The 16,041-nt window shown below is 38.6% G+C and overlaps 1 protein-coding gene across 1 annotated transcript in view; it reads left to right on the forward strand.

Annotated features, from left to right (window-relative positions):
- The window catches only part of TFAP2D (transcription factor AP-2 delta), a 54,954-nt gene extending 42,968 nt beyond the window's left edge, over positions 1 to 11,986 (forward strand). The window contains exon 8 of the mRNA XM_044237664.1: positions 11,541 to 11,986. Within this exon, the coding sequence (XP_044093599.1) occupies positions 11,541 to 11,760 (220 nt within the window). The 3' untranslated portion in view covers positions 11,761 to 11,986. The remainder of the gene's footprint in view (positions 1 to 11,540) is intronic.
- The last annotated feature ends 4,055 nt before the right edge of the window (positions 11,987 to 16,041 follow it).

Here is a 16,041-nt window from a genome sequence, read left to right on the forward strand (position 1 = left end):
TTGTTACCAGTTGATAGTGTGGATTTAGAGGAGAACTTTTACCAGTCTGGCCTCTGTACATTCATCCACATATTGATACAGTTAAGCTAGATGATCTCTAAGGCTTCTTCTAGACCAATGACATTTTACCCCATTCTCCATTCACCGTTCTGCGTTAGTTAAATCATTATTTATGCTGTGTTTCTGTATGAGCTCATCTTTTCCTCTTTATGTTTTAAAAATTTGTTCATTTTAAGAAGTCAATAATTGGGGCACTTAAGTGGCTCAGTCAGTTAAGAGCCTGCCTGCAGCTCGGGTCAGGACCCCAGGGTCCTGGGATCAAGCCCCACATTGGGCTCCCGGCTCAGCTGGGAGCCTGCTTCTCTCTCAGACCCTCTGCCTTGTTTGTGGTCATGCATGCTCTCTCTCTCTCGTTCTGTATGAAATAAATAAATAAAATCTAAACCAAAAAGAGAGAGAGAGAGAGGGAGATAAGTAAAAAGTCAATAACTGAATAGAATTCATCTAAAAAAGCACAAGAGCCCTAAACTCAGCCTTTCCATTCCCTTATTCTATATAGAAAATATGAATTGTCTGATAGGGAGAAATGTAAGGAGATAGTCCATTTATTCCTAAAATCTGTATTCTTATATGCAAAAGTAGGGTGCAAGTGTTAAAAATGTCTTTACCTTCAGAAAGTTGACTTGAATGTGATTGACTTTGGTGTTTCAAATGCGTGTGCAATGATTATATCCGTAGCCTCCTTTGCTAATGAGCTGGACTGAAGTAAAATGGAATCACAAGGACTCAATCCCCTTTGGGACCTGAGTAAGTAGCTGAGAAGAGCAGGAGGAACATGACCTTAGGGCAGTAGATGGGCAGCACATATCCCAATCTGGCAGAGATTAAGGCAGTCATAAATAAACTTCTCCAAAGAGAGGTTTTGAATTTTGTAGAACTCTAGCCCCATGAGGTACTCCTTGAAAGTGTCTCATGGTCAAGTGTTTTATGGCTCAGGAAACCCTGCCTATTATAATCTGCTTGACATATGCCAGTTACAAATTAGCATTTCAAAAACTCCCAGTACCCTTTTTGAATAGAAGAAATACTCAGCTCCATGTTTCCAAAATGTGATCACAGGAATTCTTTTTATCTCAGAGTCACTATTAACAGCCCATGGAACTAAGGTTCTACAGATGTTCTAGGGGAAAATGCTGAAGTTCTTCATTCTGTTTTTCCTGAGAAGGATAGCAGCCTATCCTTCCCAAGAAGGGTTTACTTCTTGGCCCTATGGGAACATACCCAGCTTCCTGGCTGCATTTAAATTGAATAGGTATTATTTTAACAATGCTGATGTTTTAGACCCATGCCAAGTAAATTAAATCAGGATCTCTGGAAGGGAACCTACACATTGATATTTTTTTTAATAAGCTCTCCAGGTGACTTTTCTATGTATCTGTGGTTGAGAACCACTAGCTGAAGGAAGCACAGAAAGTTTGTGAGTGCTATCAAGGTCTTGCTAGTGAGTAGATTTCAATAATTTCTCACCACCAGAGAACTGTATACCTTCATTATGCACTTTAATTAAACCCCATTGGAACCATTTAATGGAGTTTAATTAAACTCCACTGGGGCCATGGGACAATATAATCTATGTAGAAAATAAGCACAATCAGACAGTCCCTCTCTTCCTCTGTGTCCATGGCCAAGACATAGGCTACAAAGGGTAGATATTATCAACTTTTAAGAGGATAAGCCCCAGCTACTTTCCTCTACTCTCTGTCCACGACTTATATTCAGGATTTGCGCTGCTTCCGAGAGGTGAAGTACCTTACCCTCCTAGCTCTGAAAAGAAGTAAGGTTCTGCAGAGAAGCCCCATAATCCTTTGCTGGTGTTCTCCAGGGGTGTTCCCCAGCCTGCTGCACTCACCACTGTTTTCATGAGTGGAAGAAGGCATTTTTCTGACTGCCCCCTAAAACCATAGTGGGGAGTACAGACTGAGCCTCAGGCTACATTTGGACCTAAACTTGGAGTAGCTGAATAATCCAGGAGGGAAAGAGACAGAGGCTTATCTTCCCTTTAAATCTTGCTGCCTGCCTGCCTCCCGGAGGCCAAAACAGAGCTGAGGTTGGTGACAGTTGCATCTGTATGTAATTCGGGGAATCAAAGATACATGATAGCAAATACCCATTGGAATGATGCAACAGAACAAAGTAATGAGAATAATAACGCAACTATTTCAACTTTTATACGCACTGAAAGAAGAAGAGATGGTTGCTTGTCAGACATTTTCCAGGTAGAAAGTTGAAATTTGACAAAATAAAGTCAGCTTTTACTCAGATTCCTAAATGATGACAATGGGCTATTTTCTACGCATGTTCTGTCTCCTAGTTTGTAGTATAAAAAATATCTAAATACGTTCAGCTTTTTGTATCCCAAAAGAAATCTAGAAAAATCCATCCACTGTTGTCAGACACACCTGAAAATACTAACGAGACTGGTATTTCCTTTTCGGTATGTTTTATTTATTTATTTGCTATTCTTTACTTTTTTTTTTCTTTTTTTAATTATTAAGTAGACTCCACCCCTGATGTGGGGCTTGAACTGACAACCCCAAGATCAAGAGTCACATGGTCTACTGACTGAGCCAGCAGGTGCCCCACCTTTTCAATACATTTTAAACTAGTGTTTCCTTATTGGTATTTAGAAAGGATGTGCTGGACCCTAGGCCCAACTCTTTAGGTAGAAAGAATTCAGGGGGAGTTTCCATAGGCATTTGCTCTAGGCTATGTTTTAGAAAATAGCTTTAGTGTTTTAATTTAAATCAGTTTAGACAGATCAATTAAAGCATTTCTGAATGACAACTAGAGCAATATGGAAACAGTTTTTAACATTTCTCTAGCATACAACAAAGCTACTGAAGTATAAACCATATTTACTTAGATTACGGGAAGTAAAATAACTCTTATTGCTTAGGCAGTTGTCTTTTCAGAATCCTCTCTTAATTTATATTCCAAGTAAGGGCTGAAGCTTTAGAGATTGTCTCCTTTTTTTCTAATATTTTATTTATTTATTTGTCAGAGAGAGAGAGTGAGAGAATGAGCAAACACAAGCAGGGGGAGCAGCAGGCAGAGAGAGAGAGAGGGAGAAGCAGACTCCCTGCTGAGCAGGGAGACCCATGTGGGAGTCAGTCCCAGAACTCTGGGATCATGACCCGAGCTGAAAGCAGACGCTTAACCAACTGAGCCACTCAGGTGTCCCTCCTTTTTTTTTTTTTTTTTTTAATATTTTATTTATTTATTTGACAGAGAGAGATCACAAGTAGGCAGAGAGGCAGGCAGAGAGAGAGAGAGGAGGAAGCAGGCTCCCTGCTGAGCAGAGAGCCCGATGCGGGACTCGATCCCAGGACCCTGAGATCATAACCTGAGCCGAAGGCAGCGGCTTAACCCACTGAGCCACCCAGGCCCCCTCCTTTTTTTTTTAAATAGAAGATTTCATTTAGCTATTTGACACAGAGAGTGCATGCACAAAAGCTGGGGGAGCAGCAGGCAGAGGGAGAAGGAAAAGCAGCCCCCCATGGAGCAAGGAGTCTGATGCAGGGCTCCATGTGAGCTTAATGCCTGGCTTAATCCCAGGACCCCAGGATCAGGACTTGAGCTGTAGGCAAATGCTTAACGGACTGAGCTGCCCAGCCATGACTGAAGATTTTCAAGAAAAACTTACTTATAAGGCCTTAGCCACAAACAAAAAATGCACTTAATGAGATACCACAGGGTGTGATGAGAAGTTTGTGAAATTTCAATTATACAGAAGTTTCCTGATAGATTCTCATCATTTATGGCAAGTGGTTTATAAGCATAAACCCTGAGTTAAAGCTGGATTTTTCCTGATGTCTTATTGGCAAAACCACACAGGGAAAAAGAAGAGGATTATAATTTATTCTCTCTCAAATAGCAATTTCTTCTTTTCCATCTTCTATTATTACCTCTGTCATTTCTGTCTCCATTTCTTCATTTTTAACCTTATTGGTAGAGGATACAGTTTGAACTATGATAATATATTTTCCCTTAAAAAGTTGAAGTCTAGGGGCACCTGGGTGGCTCAGTGGGTTAAGGCCTCTGCCTTCGGCTCAGGTCATGATACCAGGGTCCTGGGATCGAGCCCCACATCGAGCTCTCTGCTCAGTGGGGAGCCTGCTTCCCCCTCTCTCTGCCTGCCTCTCTGCCTACTTGTGATCTCTGTCTGTCAAATGAATAAATAAAAAAATCTTAAAAAAAAAAAAAGTTGAGGTCTATAATCAGAATTTATTCAGGTCAAGCATATTGGTCAAGAGGAGACCAGAATGCCACCTTATATTTTAATTATTTTATTTTACTTTAATTTTATTCATTCATTCATTCATTTATTCATTCATTCATTTATGTATTTATCTTAAGGAGTCTCCCTGCCCAGCATGGTGCCCAATGCAGGGAGCTTGAATTCACAACCCTGAGATCATAACCTGAGCTGAGATCAAAGAGTCTGATGCTTAACGGGCTGAGCCACCTGGGTGACCCTGGAATGCCACCTTATAAAAGACAAAGAACAGTATAAGTCGGCAGGTACATGTGTGCACACAGTCATACTCTCTCCCTAAAAAGGGTGGTTCTGCTCTGAGCCATCCCTCCAATTGTTGTAATCTGAACATATCCTAACACTTAGGGGAAAGTCAGAAGTAGAATTTCATCTTTTAGATCCAGCCATAGTTACTGTCTCTGAGCTCAGCCAATTTGAAAAGATGGTTTATGTTGCAGAAGGATGCTCTTGAGAATGTTTATTGGGGGATTGAGCAGAATAGGAGTTTTTAAAACCATGAATAAAATTAAGACCATGACAATTAAATAGAAGTTGCATTTTCTCTGACATCAGGTGCCATAAACTATAGCAAGCCTGGATTTTCTCAATGGGTAATTGTGTTGCTCACAGTGAGTTGTCAGAACCTTCCTGTTCCTCGGTGTGAAACTGTAATAGGAAAATGAAATCAATGAGCTGGAATCTAGTTAGGGAGAGAGAGAGAATAGTTCAAGGTAAATACAGCTTGTAAGCCTGACTAGTTGTGATCCAAACCTAAAATTTGACCCTTGCTTTTTGTTTTTTGTTTTTTGTTTTTGGGGTTTTTTTGTTTGTTTGTTTGTTTAGCTTAGATTTACTGATTTGGTGAGCCTTTCCCAAAGAATTGCTCTTGGGTCAGTTCTCTCTGTCAGGATAGTGCAAATGGATATGTTTTTAATCTCCCCTAAATTTCACACCTTTGATTTTGGCCCACCACAATGCTTTTTTTAACCACATTAAGATATTTTAAAATGTTGGTTCCATTATCCAAGGCAGGAATTTTCCTCTCTATTTTAATGCCAGCACTTAAATCTAGGATGCCTTCAATCTTACTGTCAGTTAACATGGCAGGCAGAGGGGGATGAATGGGAGAGTCTTGGGTGCACTCATCCGGAAACGTCCTTCAAAGCTGACAAGTGCCCTAGGTCTACACTTTGGGTCTCATTGCCCAACCAGCTGTGAGTCTCCCTAAGTTGGTCTTCATCTATTCACGTGTCCTCTCAACCTATCACAGGGTATTTGGGGAGATTCTTGTAAGGTGCTTTGTAAAAATCCTATAGTAACATGCATTTTTAGTCCTTTATAATACTTTGTTAAAAAATACTGTTACTGGGGTTTGGCTGCCTCAATCAGTGGAACATGCAACTGTGGATCTCGGGGTTATAAGTTGAAGCCCCATGTTGGTATAGAGATTACTTAAAAATAAAAAAATATTTTAAATAAATGCAGTTACTTTATTGGGCTCCTTACTGAACCCTTCCGTGGTCTCTTAAAATATTAACATTTCAGAATTGTAAGGGCCCACTATATGAACAAATGGTAATTAAATCCATTCAACGGAATACTTAACCAGCAATAAAAAATGATCTATTGATAAGCACCGCAACATGGATGAATCTCAAAATTATTATGCCAAGTTATAACAGTCTACAGACTTTATTATTCAGTTTATGGGAAAAAGTAATAACTACACGGATAGAAATTAGAGCACTGATTCCCAGGAGCTGGGAGAAAAGGCATTGATGGGCAAGGAACATGAGAAAACGTTTTGGGTAATTGTAGTGGTAACACAACTGCATGCATTTGTCAAAATTCAGCAGTCTGTGTTCCTTAAAAGGGTCAATCTTACCCTATGTAAACTAACATTCAATGCTCCTGATTTTAAAAAGGTTCCATTACCGGGGCGCCTGGGTGGCACAGTCAGTTCAGCATTCCACTCTTGATTTCGGCTTGGGGTTGTAACGTCAGGATCCTGATCTCAGGGTTATGAGGTCCAGCCCAGCCCCAAGCTTAGCTCATCAGTGTCTGCTGGAGATTCTTTCTCTCGCTCCCCTTCTCCTCTGTTCCTTCCTACTCTCTTTCTGTCTCTAAAATAAATAAATCTTCATTTTTTTAAATGTCCCATTGCAAGAAACTTGTTAAGGGATGAATTAAATGTAATTTAATAAACTAGAGTTCCCAAAGTCTGTGTCCTTCCACCACCCCCCCCCTTCGATTATTAAGGAAGATTGCTCTGTTCTCTTTCACACCTTCTCTCCCATCTTCCTAGATTTTTTAAAGATTACCTAGCAACTCCAGTCTCTCAAAAACACGTGCCTATTTTCTTTATCCTGAAATAAGAGTTTCCTATACTTAAAAAAAAAAAGTCTCAACTCCATTCATTATATCATTGCCAGTTTTAACATTAAACTGTTTGAAAAGAAGGCCAAGTATCTTAATTACCATTTCATCTTTCTTCTGCTAACATTGCACCATCTCCCCTCCCCTCCCTGCCCTTCTCTGCCGCATTCCTCTTTCCCATTCTTGGAACCCAACTTTACACTGAATCTTACTACCATGGGCTTCAGAGACTCCCAGATGAAGCCTGGGAAACGTTAGCCTTTCATGAAGTCAGTCTTTCAAGACACTGAGGTACCCCGCCCCCTGTCACTACTCTCGCCTGAGGCTCCTGCCTCTGGAGGTCAGCAGTAGTTAAGTGCTGGCGGCTGATAGAGTACAGGTTGATGATAGTGTCCTAACGCAGCCTGTTTGTTTTTGTTGCTGTTGTTCATTCATGGTTTATTTTTATTTTAACAACTTTGTATTTTTTAAGGAGTTTTTAATTTTCTTTCTTTTGAAGATTTTTTTTTATTTATTTGACAGAGAGACATAGTGATAGAGGGAACAGGAGCAGGGGGAGTGGGAGAGGGAGAAGCAGACTTCCCGCTAAGCAGGGAGCCTGATGCGGGGCTCCATCCTAGGACGCTAGGATCATGACCTGAGCTGAAGGCAGACACTTAACAACTTAACCTCTCAGGCGCCCCTGTATTTTTTTTTAAGATGAGACTATAACTTTAGATTACCGATTTAGATTTATATTACCACAGAATTTTAGAGACACATATGGCATATTATTCACCATTCTACTAAGATCTAGCATACTTGAATTATGAGTCCATGAATATGGCTCCCAGTGCTTTTCATCCCTTTGTGACTGAGATCTAACCCTGTCTTCCTGTGATCCTTCCAGGCTCTGGTTTTACAGTTTGGTAGCAAGGGGAAGAGATGTTATTCCTTTCTCCTAAAAATTCTATTTAAGTTCTTTTATCACTTTGGTGAGTTTCTATCCTTCGGCAGGAGCACATCTTTTTCAATGTCTTAATCAAGGGACCAGGAAACTAACTCCCCCCCCCCCATATCATCCAAGGAGCTTTAGTGGGCCAGTGGACTTCAGTTCGGCTGAGAAAAAAAGGGAGGTCAAACGAAGGTGCCCAAGTAGGAATGACCAGGTTTGGGGATAGAGAAGTGAGGAAACTGAGATCAGCCTTTCAAAAATAAAGACCTAGAACACATGATTGCAAAGAGGGGAGGAAGGAGGCCTGAGAAATGCAAATATGATAGGAAATCTGATACAGCATTTATCTTGGCTGCCACCTTCAACAATTTTGAAAATGTGGCATGACGAGGACATGTGGAGCACAATGCTAGCTGTCTCTTTCACTTCTCTTGTTCCTGAGGATACACTTTTAGATGAATTTGAATTTAGAAGAACTTCTAAATTTTGCCTACCTACTTCAAACCGTTCATGGCTACCATTTAACCCAGGTAATACTTGCCTGTGAAATGCCCTCTCCTGTTGATCTGATGAAAATACATGCACCTGCCAAGTATAACATCAATATTAAGTGTACGCTGAAAAATATACTTCTAAAGGCAAAATTGATCTCTGTTACCAAAGATTTTAGAGATTATAAACAGATGACCTCAGCTTATTTTCTAAGACTGAAAGTCAGCCTTAATATTTCTCTTTTTTCTTTTATTTTTTTTTCTGTGAACTCTACATTATTCCTTTCCACCTTTTTGTCTGCCACTATGAATGAGATATACACCTATTTTCAACACTATTCTAACACAATATTAAATTGCTTTAATTATTGGATTAGTAGACCTCACTGAAAACTGCTAGAACAGAAGCTATCTTTTCTACTTATTATCATCCTACATAGTGTGCCATGTATGTTTTTTGATATGTAGGTAGTGTTAAGTGAAAGAAACTAACTATTTACGTGGTGTTTCCCATGTTGAAAGATAACATTCCAAACAATTACCTTTCTTTTTTTTTTAAGTTTTGTTTATTTTTATTGAAGTACACTGTTATATTAAGTTTCAGGCATACAACATAAACAGTTACTTTCCTGGTGTTGAAGATTCCACAATCCATTTTAGACTTCTCGGTTGAGCTCAGTGGTCTTCCAGTTTTCATAACCTTCTTTCCATGTCCTGGCTTTAAAGAAGAGCATTAGCACCTGTGGGTTGAAGGTCAGGGTTGGAAAGAACTTTCAGATGTCCTAGTCAGACTATTGTCGTCTTACCAAGCTAAATAACTTCTTCCAGATCACAAAGTGCCTACAGCCAGAGCCCGTGTGAAGATGGCATGGTGGGTTCTCAGTGCAGGGCACAGATGAAAGTGTATCCTACTAATGATATTGCATCGTGTAAAAGCAAGCAGGACCATCAGCCAAGGAAGGAGACCAGCATAAGTATCTTTCATTATGGAGACACTACTTCTTCACATGGAGAATTAAAGCATTTCTATAGATCTACCCACTTTGTGCTTGATTTTTAAAAACCTCAGTCTTAAAAGAGTAAGAAGTATTCTCATTTTCCAGGTCTACTAGTCTGCCTACAGAACCAACTTTGAAAAACAAAGCTAAAACTGCCAACAGAATGTGATTTCTAAAAAAATAAAATAAAATAAAACACACCCACATCCTGAGAACATAGGCACAGAGGCAATGCAGAATATCAGATTTCCCAGAGAAATTACTTAACTCTGCACATTATTTTCATATGATTATATGGAAATAATCATACCTAATTCTTAGCATCGTTTCCAGGATTGTAGAAGGTGATACAGAAGGAAGCATGTAGAGCAGGGCCTGGCATATGTTCCGAACTCAAATATTGGCTTATTAACTTGAATATTTAACCTAGTGAAACTGAATTCTGCATACTCTGCCATAGATAAAGAGGGCAGTCTTCACCAAGAGGACATGGCACTAGAAAGAACAATAAAATTCATCCTGTGGTACAAGGAGCTCAAAGGAATGAAGCGTGAGCAGAGAGGCATATTGTAACCAGAGCCAAGTATTTCGACACTAATGAACGGGTTCACTCAGTTGTTTTTGTGGCAGCCGCCACGATTAATTCTTCCACCACTCCAATCAATTCCATTTCTTGTCCAGATTCCCTGATAGATCTTAAAGCATATGGGTTCCCTTCTAGTTATCTCACTGAGAAACAGAGCTGAGATCAGTTTTCCAGCTCAGCAATGCAAGATACTGTAACAAAGATATGCAGATGCTTGAATTATGATCATGTCTTATACTACAAATATTGGCATGCATAGTTGTCTAAGCACTAACAGATCTTATTTTCTAAATAATCGAAGACTGAAGACTTTCCTTTTTAATATATGTTTATTATGACCCAGGCACAGATTATGACATTTGTAAAATGTTCAGTTGAAATGTGCTGGCAACCTGTGCAGTATAGTGTGAGACTTGCAGAAAATTTTACTCTTACCATGAGTATCCCATAGCCAACAACACCTACCATTTATTGACCACTTACTATAGGTTGGCAACATCCTGAGCCCTTTTTATGGACTAATAGAAGCAATTTCATGTGATAGATCCTGTTATTATCACCATTCAGGCGTATCCACAGGCTGTCTTGGACTGTAAATCCTTCATTTGCATTGTTTTAAAATCTCCTTATTTTGCTCCTAAAGATTACATAACTTACGAGGGATAGCAAGCAAGTTAACATATTTTGGAGGATGATACTGTCTGATTTAAAAACCGTTAATGTCATAACAATGATACTAGGACTTGTGAGCAGTTACTAGCTCTATCTGTTGAATGTATAATACATATTGTGTTGTATATAACATATGCATTATATATGCCAAACATATATTTCCATATTATTACAAGATATTAATTATGGGGAGCAGCCAGGCAGAGTCTCACTTCAGAAACAATTGACGAAATGAACAAGCTAGGGGTGTTCTGTTCACAGCAGTGAATCTACAATTACGTATTTGTTCAGCTAGAGGTGGTCATGACTGGAAGGGTTACATGTGCTGCAGTTGCCAACAACTCTCTCTACATTTTCTCACTATTTATGATTATTAGTTAATTAGTTAGCCACTAAAACCCAAACATGAAGTGGCTTACATAAGAGAGAATTTTGTTTTCCTCTCACTGAGGACACTGAAGGTGAGTGAGTTTCTTCAGCCGTGTTCTACCTGTACCACCAGGATGATGATCTTCGTCTGCAGAGCTGCATAACTATTTTGAAAGAAAAATAAAGAGCACTCAATTTCCTTGTAAGCAGGTGGGAATCACATACAACTCTTCACTTCATGTTCTAGGGTGGGAAAGTTGGTCCCATGTCCAAACATAACTACAAGGAAAGCTTAAAAATGTCATGTCCAGCTAGATGACTGTGTACCCAGATAAAACTTGTTACTGTGAAGGAGAGAAGAATGAAGTCAAAGGAACAGCTAACCATCAAGAATACTCAGCCAATCTTTAGTTCTTCTTGTACGAACTATACTCACACAAATATAAATGCCATTCTTAGAAATGAGATGCTTCCCACGTACAGAAAGTTGTAATTCTGCCTTTTTTTTTTAATTTTGGCTTTCTTAATGAGATAGAGAATCAGAGCCAAATCCTGTGTTAAATATTTAGGTTTGCTGATCATTCGTGTTTTTCCAGTCTATCAATGACAAATCTACGTGCATCCTGAATTTGTTATGGCCAAAAAATATACATTGACTTGTGTTCTATCTTTCCTACTGCTTGACACCCCTTAGGAACGCAATAAATGCCTGTTTGATTGAATGTTCTGGATCAGATGCTTGTTCTGTATCATACTGCAAGTTGTTCATTTCTTTTTCCTTACCACTTCTCATTTCCAGTTTGATCACTCATGGCTTTGGGACTCCAGCAATATGTGCAGCCCTAAGCACTTTCCAGACAGTCCTCAGTGAAATGCTGAACTACTTGGAAAAACACACTACCCACAAAAATGGCGGAGCAGCGGATTCTGGCCAAGGACATGCCAACTCGGAGAAAGCCCCCCTGCGGAAAACTTCAGAGGCTGCCGTGAAAGAGGGCAAAACAGAAAAGACAGACTAGCTACATCAAACAGAATCTATTTCTAGAGAGTCTTGCTGCTGATATTTTTTCTAATATATATATCATTGAGGGTGATTAATCTTCAGTGGACCAAATCTCTACCCTTCCCCAACCCTCCATAAAAAACAAAAATGGAAATGAAAAATGAAACAAAAAGGACAAACCCCACCCCAAAAAAAGAAAAAAAAAAGGAAAACAGCAGTGTAACTGTGTGATGAAATTGTCACTTTTTAATTTTATGTTATGATAAACTCTTTTTGTGCACGTAATTTATTGTTCCAGATGATATACATCACAGTTTTTAAGAACTTCTGGACTCTGGAGAGACAGCACATGCTTTTTCACATCTAACTGATGCACTTTCTTATCCAACCATGTAGTTAGGGATTAGAAAGCATGACCAACTGGAATCCACCACCAGTGCTTACTGCTCCAGTCTTTCTTCACTTAATCCCCTGGGAACAGAAGAGTGCCTCTTCCCATTAAATAGACTAGTCTGGCAATCAATCCATCAATAAATGCTTTGGGAACTGAAAAGGGCAGTCACAAATCTTTGTCTTGTGGATTGACAGAAATCCTGAAATTTTGGTCACCCCTACCCTACTTAACTACCAGTGCCTTGGTGGTATTTAAAAATTCCAGAAAAATCTGCCCTGTTTATGTATGATGATTCCCAACCCACCCTAGGACCCCCCTCCACCCATAACTAAGAAGAGACAGCATAATATGGAAGAGCTAAGAGATGAACTCTTCTATTCATTTTCTTCATATCCCCAACCTCACAGTTCAAGGAAATAGACTTGCACTTAGTGGCTTGGGGCAGGATGGATACAGGGAAGGGTAGCTTTGCTACTCTTGGGCTCCTGAAGGAAAGCAGTGCTATTTTGCTGCCTGGAAAGGCACAGGAATAGGAACAGTGATGTTTCCAGGGATTCTTGCCCCTCAGAGATAGGAGACAAGTCCAGGGGACCGGTGGAGGCGTCTTGAAGCGCTGGTGGCCAATGATTATCTGGTTACAATAAGAGCCATTCTTTTTCTACCTTCTTCTTCTAAATGCCTGATGGCTGTGTTCTAAACCTTTAGAGGCACAGAAACATCCGGGTCTGTGTTCGACAAAGAAAACAAAACCAGGATGATCAGAGAAGACTTTTGCTTTTAAGATCCTTCCTTTTTTTAATAGCTTGTTCTTATACCTTCGTTGTCCTTTAGTTAAGACACTGAAAATAAGAGCTTCCTGGCTGCAAAAGCCAGATGCTAATTGAATGAAAGTTTGGTCCATTTAAACTTGAATGTGTCAAGAAACCTGACTGGTATCACATTGTACTGACCTTTCTATTGTTAACAATTTTCAGACTTCTAGGCAAATAAAGATATAGGTCATCGTCTATGAAAATAATTATTTTAATAATATATGGACTCCTGATACACGTTTAGCATGAAGATATGTCCTCTTACTAACACATTTCAATTGCTTTCAAAAAGTGTTTGCCGTATTATAAGCCCACGGGGAATATTAGTATTATTTTTAATTGAGAGGAAACTGCTCGAGATTTTTCATGGGGAAAGCACACAAAATATTTTTACCTAACAATAATTCTTAAAATTATTTGATCTTTATCTTCAGTCTTGTACAGAAAAGAACCATAATCAATGAAACTCTAAATTTTCTAAACTAAATTCAGTAAAGAGAAGACACTACTGAGGAATTCTATGATAAAGGTGTTTTATAGTTATACCATAGAAGAGCTTAAAATAAATGTAAAAGTAATGAATTGTGATTTCATGTGTTTATCTAGTTCCATTTTTTAAATTTTGCCATTGTTCATGGATTAAAGTTTTTGAAATAAAATAGAATAAAGCAGGGATTCTGCTGCCATTCCAAATTTCATCACAAAGTAAACAATTCCATTTTACATGAAATTTCCCATATTGTAAAATATACACATGAAACAAAAATGATGAATATTTCAGCTTGATAAGTAATAGGAAGGCTCTATACAGATAATATGGGCTACTAATATTTCCTTAATGAATTTTCCATATTCACTTTCTTTTATTCCTTTTATTATTACCAATTACATATGTATTTAATATGGCATTTTGATATGCATATCTGCTAGATATTTAATGTAGTTATATACCATGTCAAATGTTCACCAATAATCAGATAAAAAATTAGATCTGACTTATAGTACCACCTCCTCCACCCATAGTTGTGACTAGCTGGGGTTCTTAACACCTCAGTGGGGTGTTATTATCTATTAGCCTTGGAAACAAAAGCATAACTATAAATAACTACAGTGCATATTATTTACCAGGATTCTGGGTGTCTTAAGAGCCTTAAAAGGACAGCACCCATTGTTTAACTTAACCAGCCATTAGGCCATAAATGAATTGATGGACTGGTCATGTTTAGAGTCATTTATTATCATATTCTAATTGACATTGTTAACATACCAACTTTTGCCTTGTATATAATAGGTACTCAACACTTTTTAAATAAATGAGTAAATGAATGTGTGTGTGTTCTTTGTCCAAGATGGGCCAAAGGACCTATTACTTTTTTTCCTCCCCAAAACTCAGTGTTTCAATGTGGATTGCTTCTTCCATAGTAATTTATAAATAGCTCTTTTTATTTCAATAAGGTAAAATTTTCACTATATCATATTAGTTTCAAGTAGATATACTCAGTATAGGACAATAAAGAAAACTATGTAGATACCCGAACTTTAACAAAAGTGAAGTTATAATCAGTTTCACAATTTATAGTAAAGGAAGGTTACCTGAGGAGAAACTGATTTCTAGATATTAAAAATAGTTTGTCCAAACTAAGTATTAGAGACAATAGCTAAAATTCACATAGCACTAACTATGCCCCTGTTTGCTCTTAGCAGATGGGATAATTAACTATGGTTCTGACAGTAATTATGAGAGTAGGTATCTGTTAGTGTCCTCACTTAACAGACGAGGAAATGGGTGTACAGAGAGGTTCCAATAAAAATCTATTTGATTTTCAGTGTTAAAAGAAATAATAGAGCAATGGAAAATTTTTCAGATTAACTATTAGTTGCCTAGAAAAACTGTCTGAATTTCATACTCTCCCACAATTAATAAATGTACAATTTTTATATTTAAACTTGTGAAAGATTAGGCCAAATTCCTATGAAAATAAATGTCTAAGGCTATTTCAATAACCAATTTATAAATGCCACCTCTATGGCTATTTCATTAGAGTTACCATTTGACTTAAGTTTAGTGGTTCTAGAAAAGTAAATGAAACTGAATTACACTATATTTTTCTCCTCTGGAAATATCAGAGCACTTGGTAAGACTCCTAGTCTATTATCCTGCTCCCCTCTTCTCAGATGCTTTAAAAACAGGGATAATTCTTCATGGCTTTGCAGTTCCTTTTTCTTTTCCCTTCTTTGAGGGTATATTCTCTTTAATGTCTGGGACAGAACATCACCCTTTAGCACCCCTACGAGAATCCTGATCCTGTGGTGACAGTGATAAGAATTTGATCTTCTGTCACCTGGTGCTTTTAAGGTAAATGTATGAGTAAATTGTCCTTGTTAATGATAAGTAAAATAATATTATTCCATTTCCCTGTATGTTCTTCCTTTTATGCCTCTTTGGGGACATTTTAGAGACTCCTTTACACAAGGAGCATACAGTGTCCTTATAAAAGCCAAGTCACTTGCACAGGCCCAGAAAAAGTCACTATGCGCAAGGTGGCCTGGCCTCCTGACTAAGAGCATAGACTCTGAAGCTAAATAACCCAGCTCAAACCATGGCTTTTTCCACTTGCTACAGCGTGACCTTGGGCAAAGTACCAAATGTCTCTGTATGCCCACTTCCCCATCTGTAAGTGAGGACACTAATAGATACCTACTTCCATAATTACTGTCAGAACCAAAGAGTTAATGTATCCCATAGGCTGAGAGCAAACAGGGGCATAGCTAGTGCTATGTGACTCTTAGCTATGGCCTCTAATACTTAGTTTGGACAAACTATTTTTAATCTAGAAATCGGTTTTCCCTCAGTTTACTGGACCTTTTCTATATGCCAGGCTCTGTCCTAGAGGCTGTAAATACAGAGTAGAATAGAACATTGTTTTGCAAGCTTATCCCAGTCTCCTGTGAAGACCCCAGCCCTTAGAACATGGTAAGTGTTATAGTGAAAATATGCAGCAGTTGCCCCAACACCAACCAGAGCACGGTCCAGGAAACTGGAAAGGAGGGGTGGGGATTATGTCTGGGGACAGGGAAAGATGATTAGGAA

Source organism: Neovison vison, chromosome 1, assembly GCF_020171115.1.
Source record: "Neovison vison isolate M4711 chromosome 1, ASM_NN_V1, whole genome shotgun sequence".
NCBI classification, from domain to species: Eukaryota; Metazoa; Chordata; class Mammalia; order Carnivora; family Mustelidae; genus Neogale; species Neogale vison.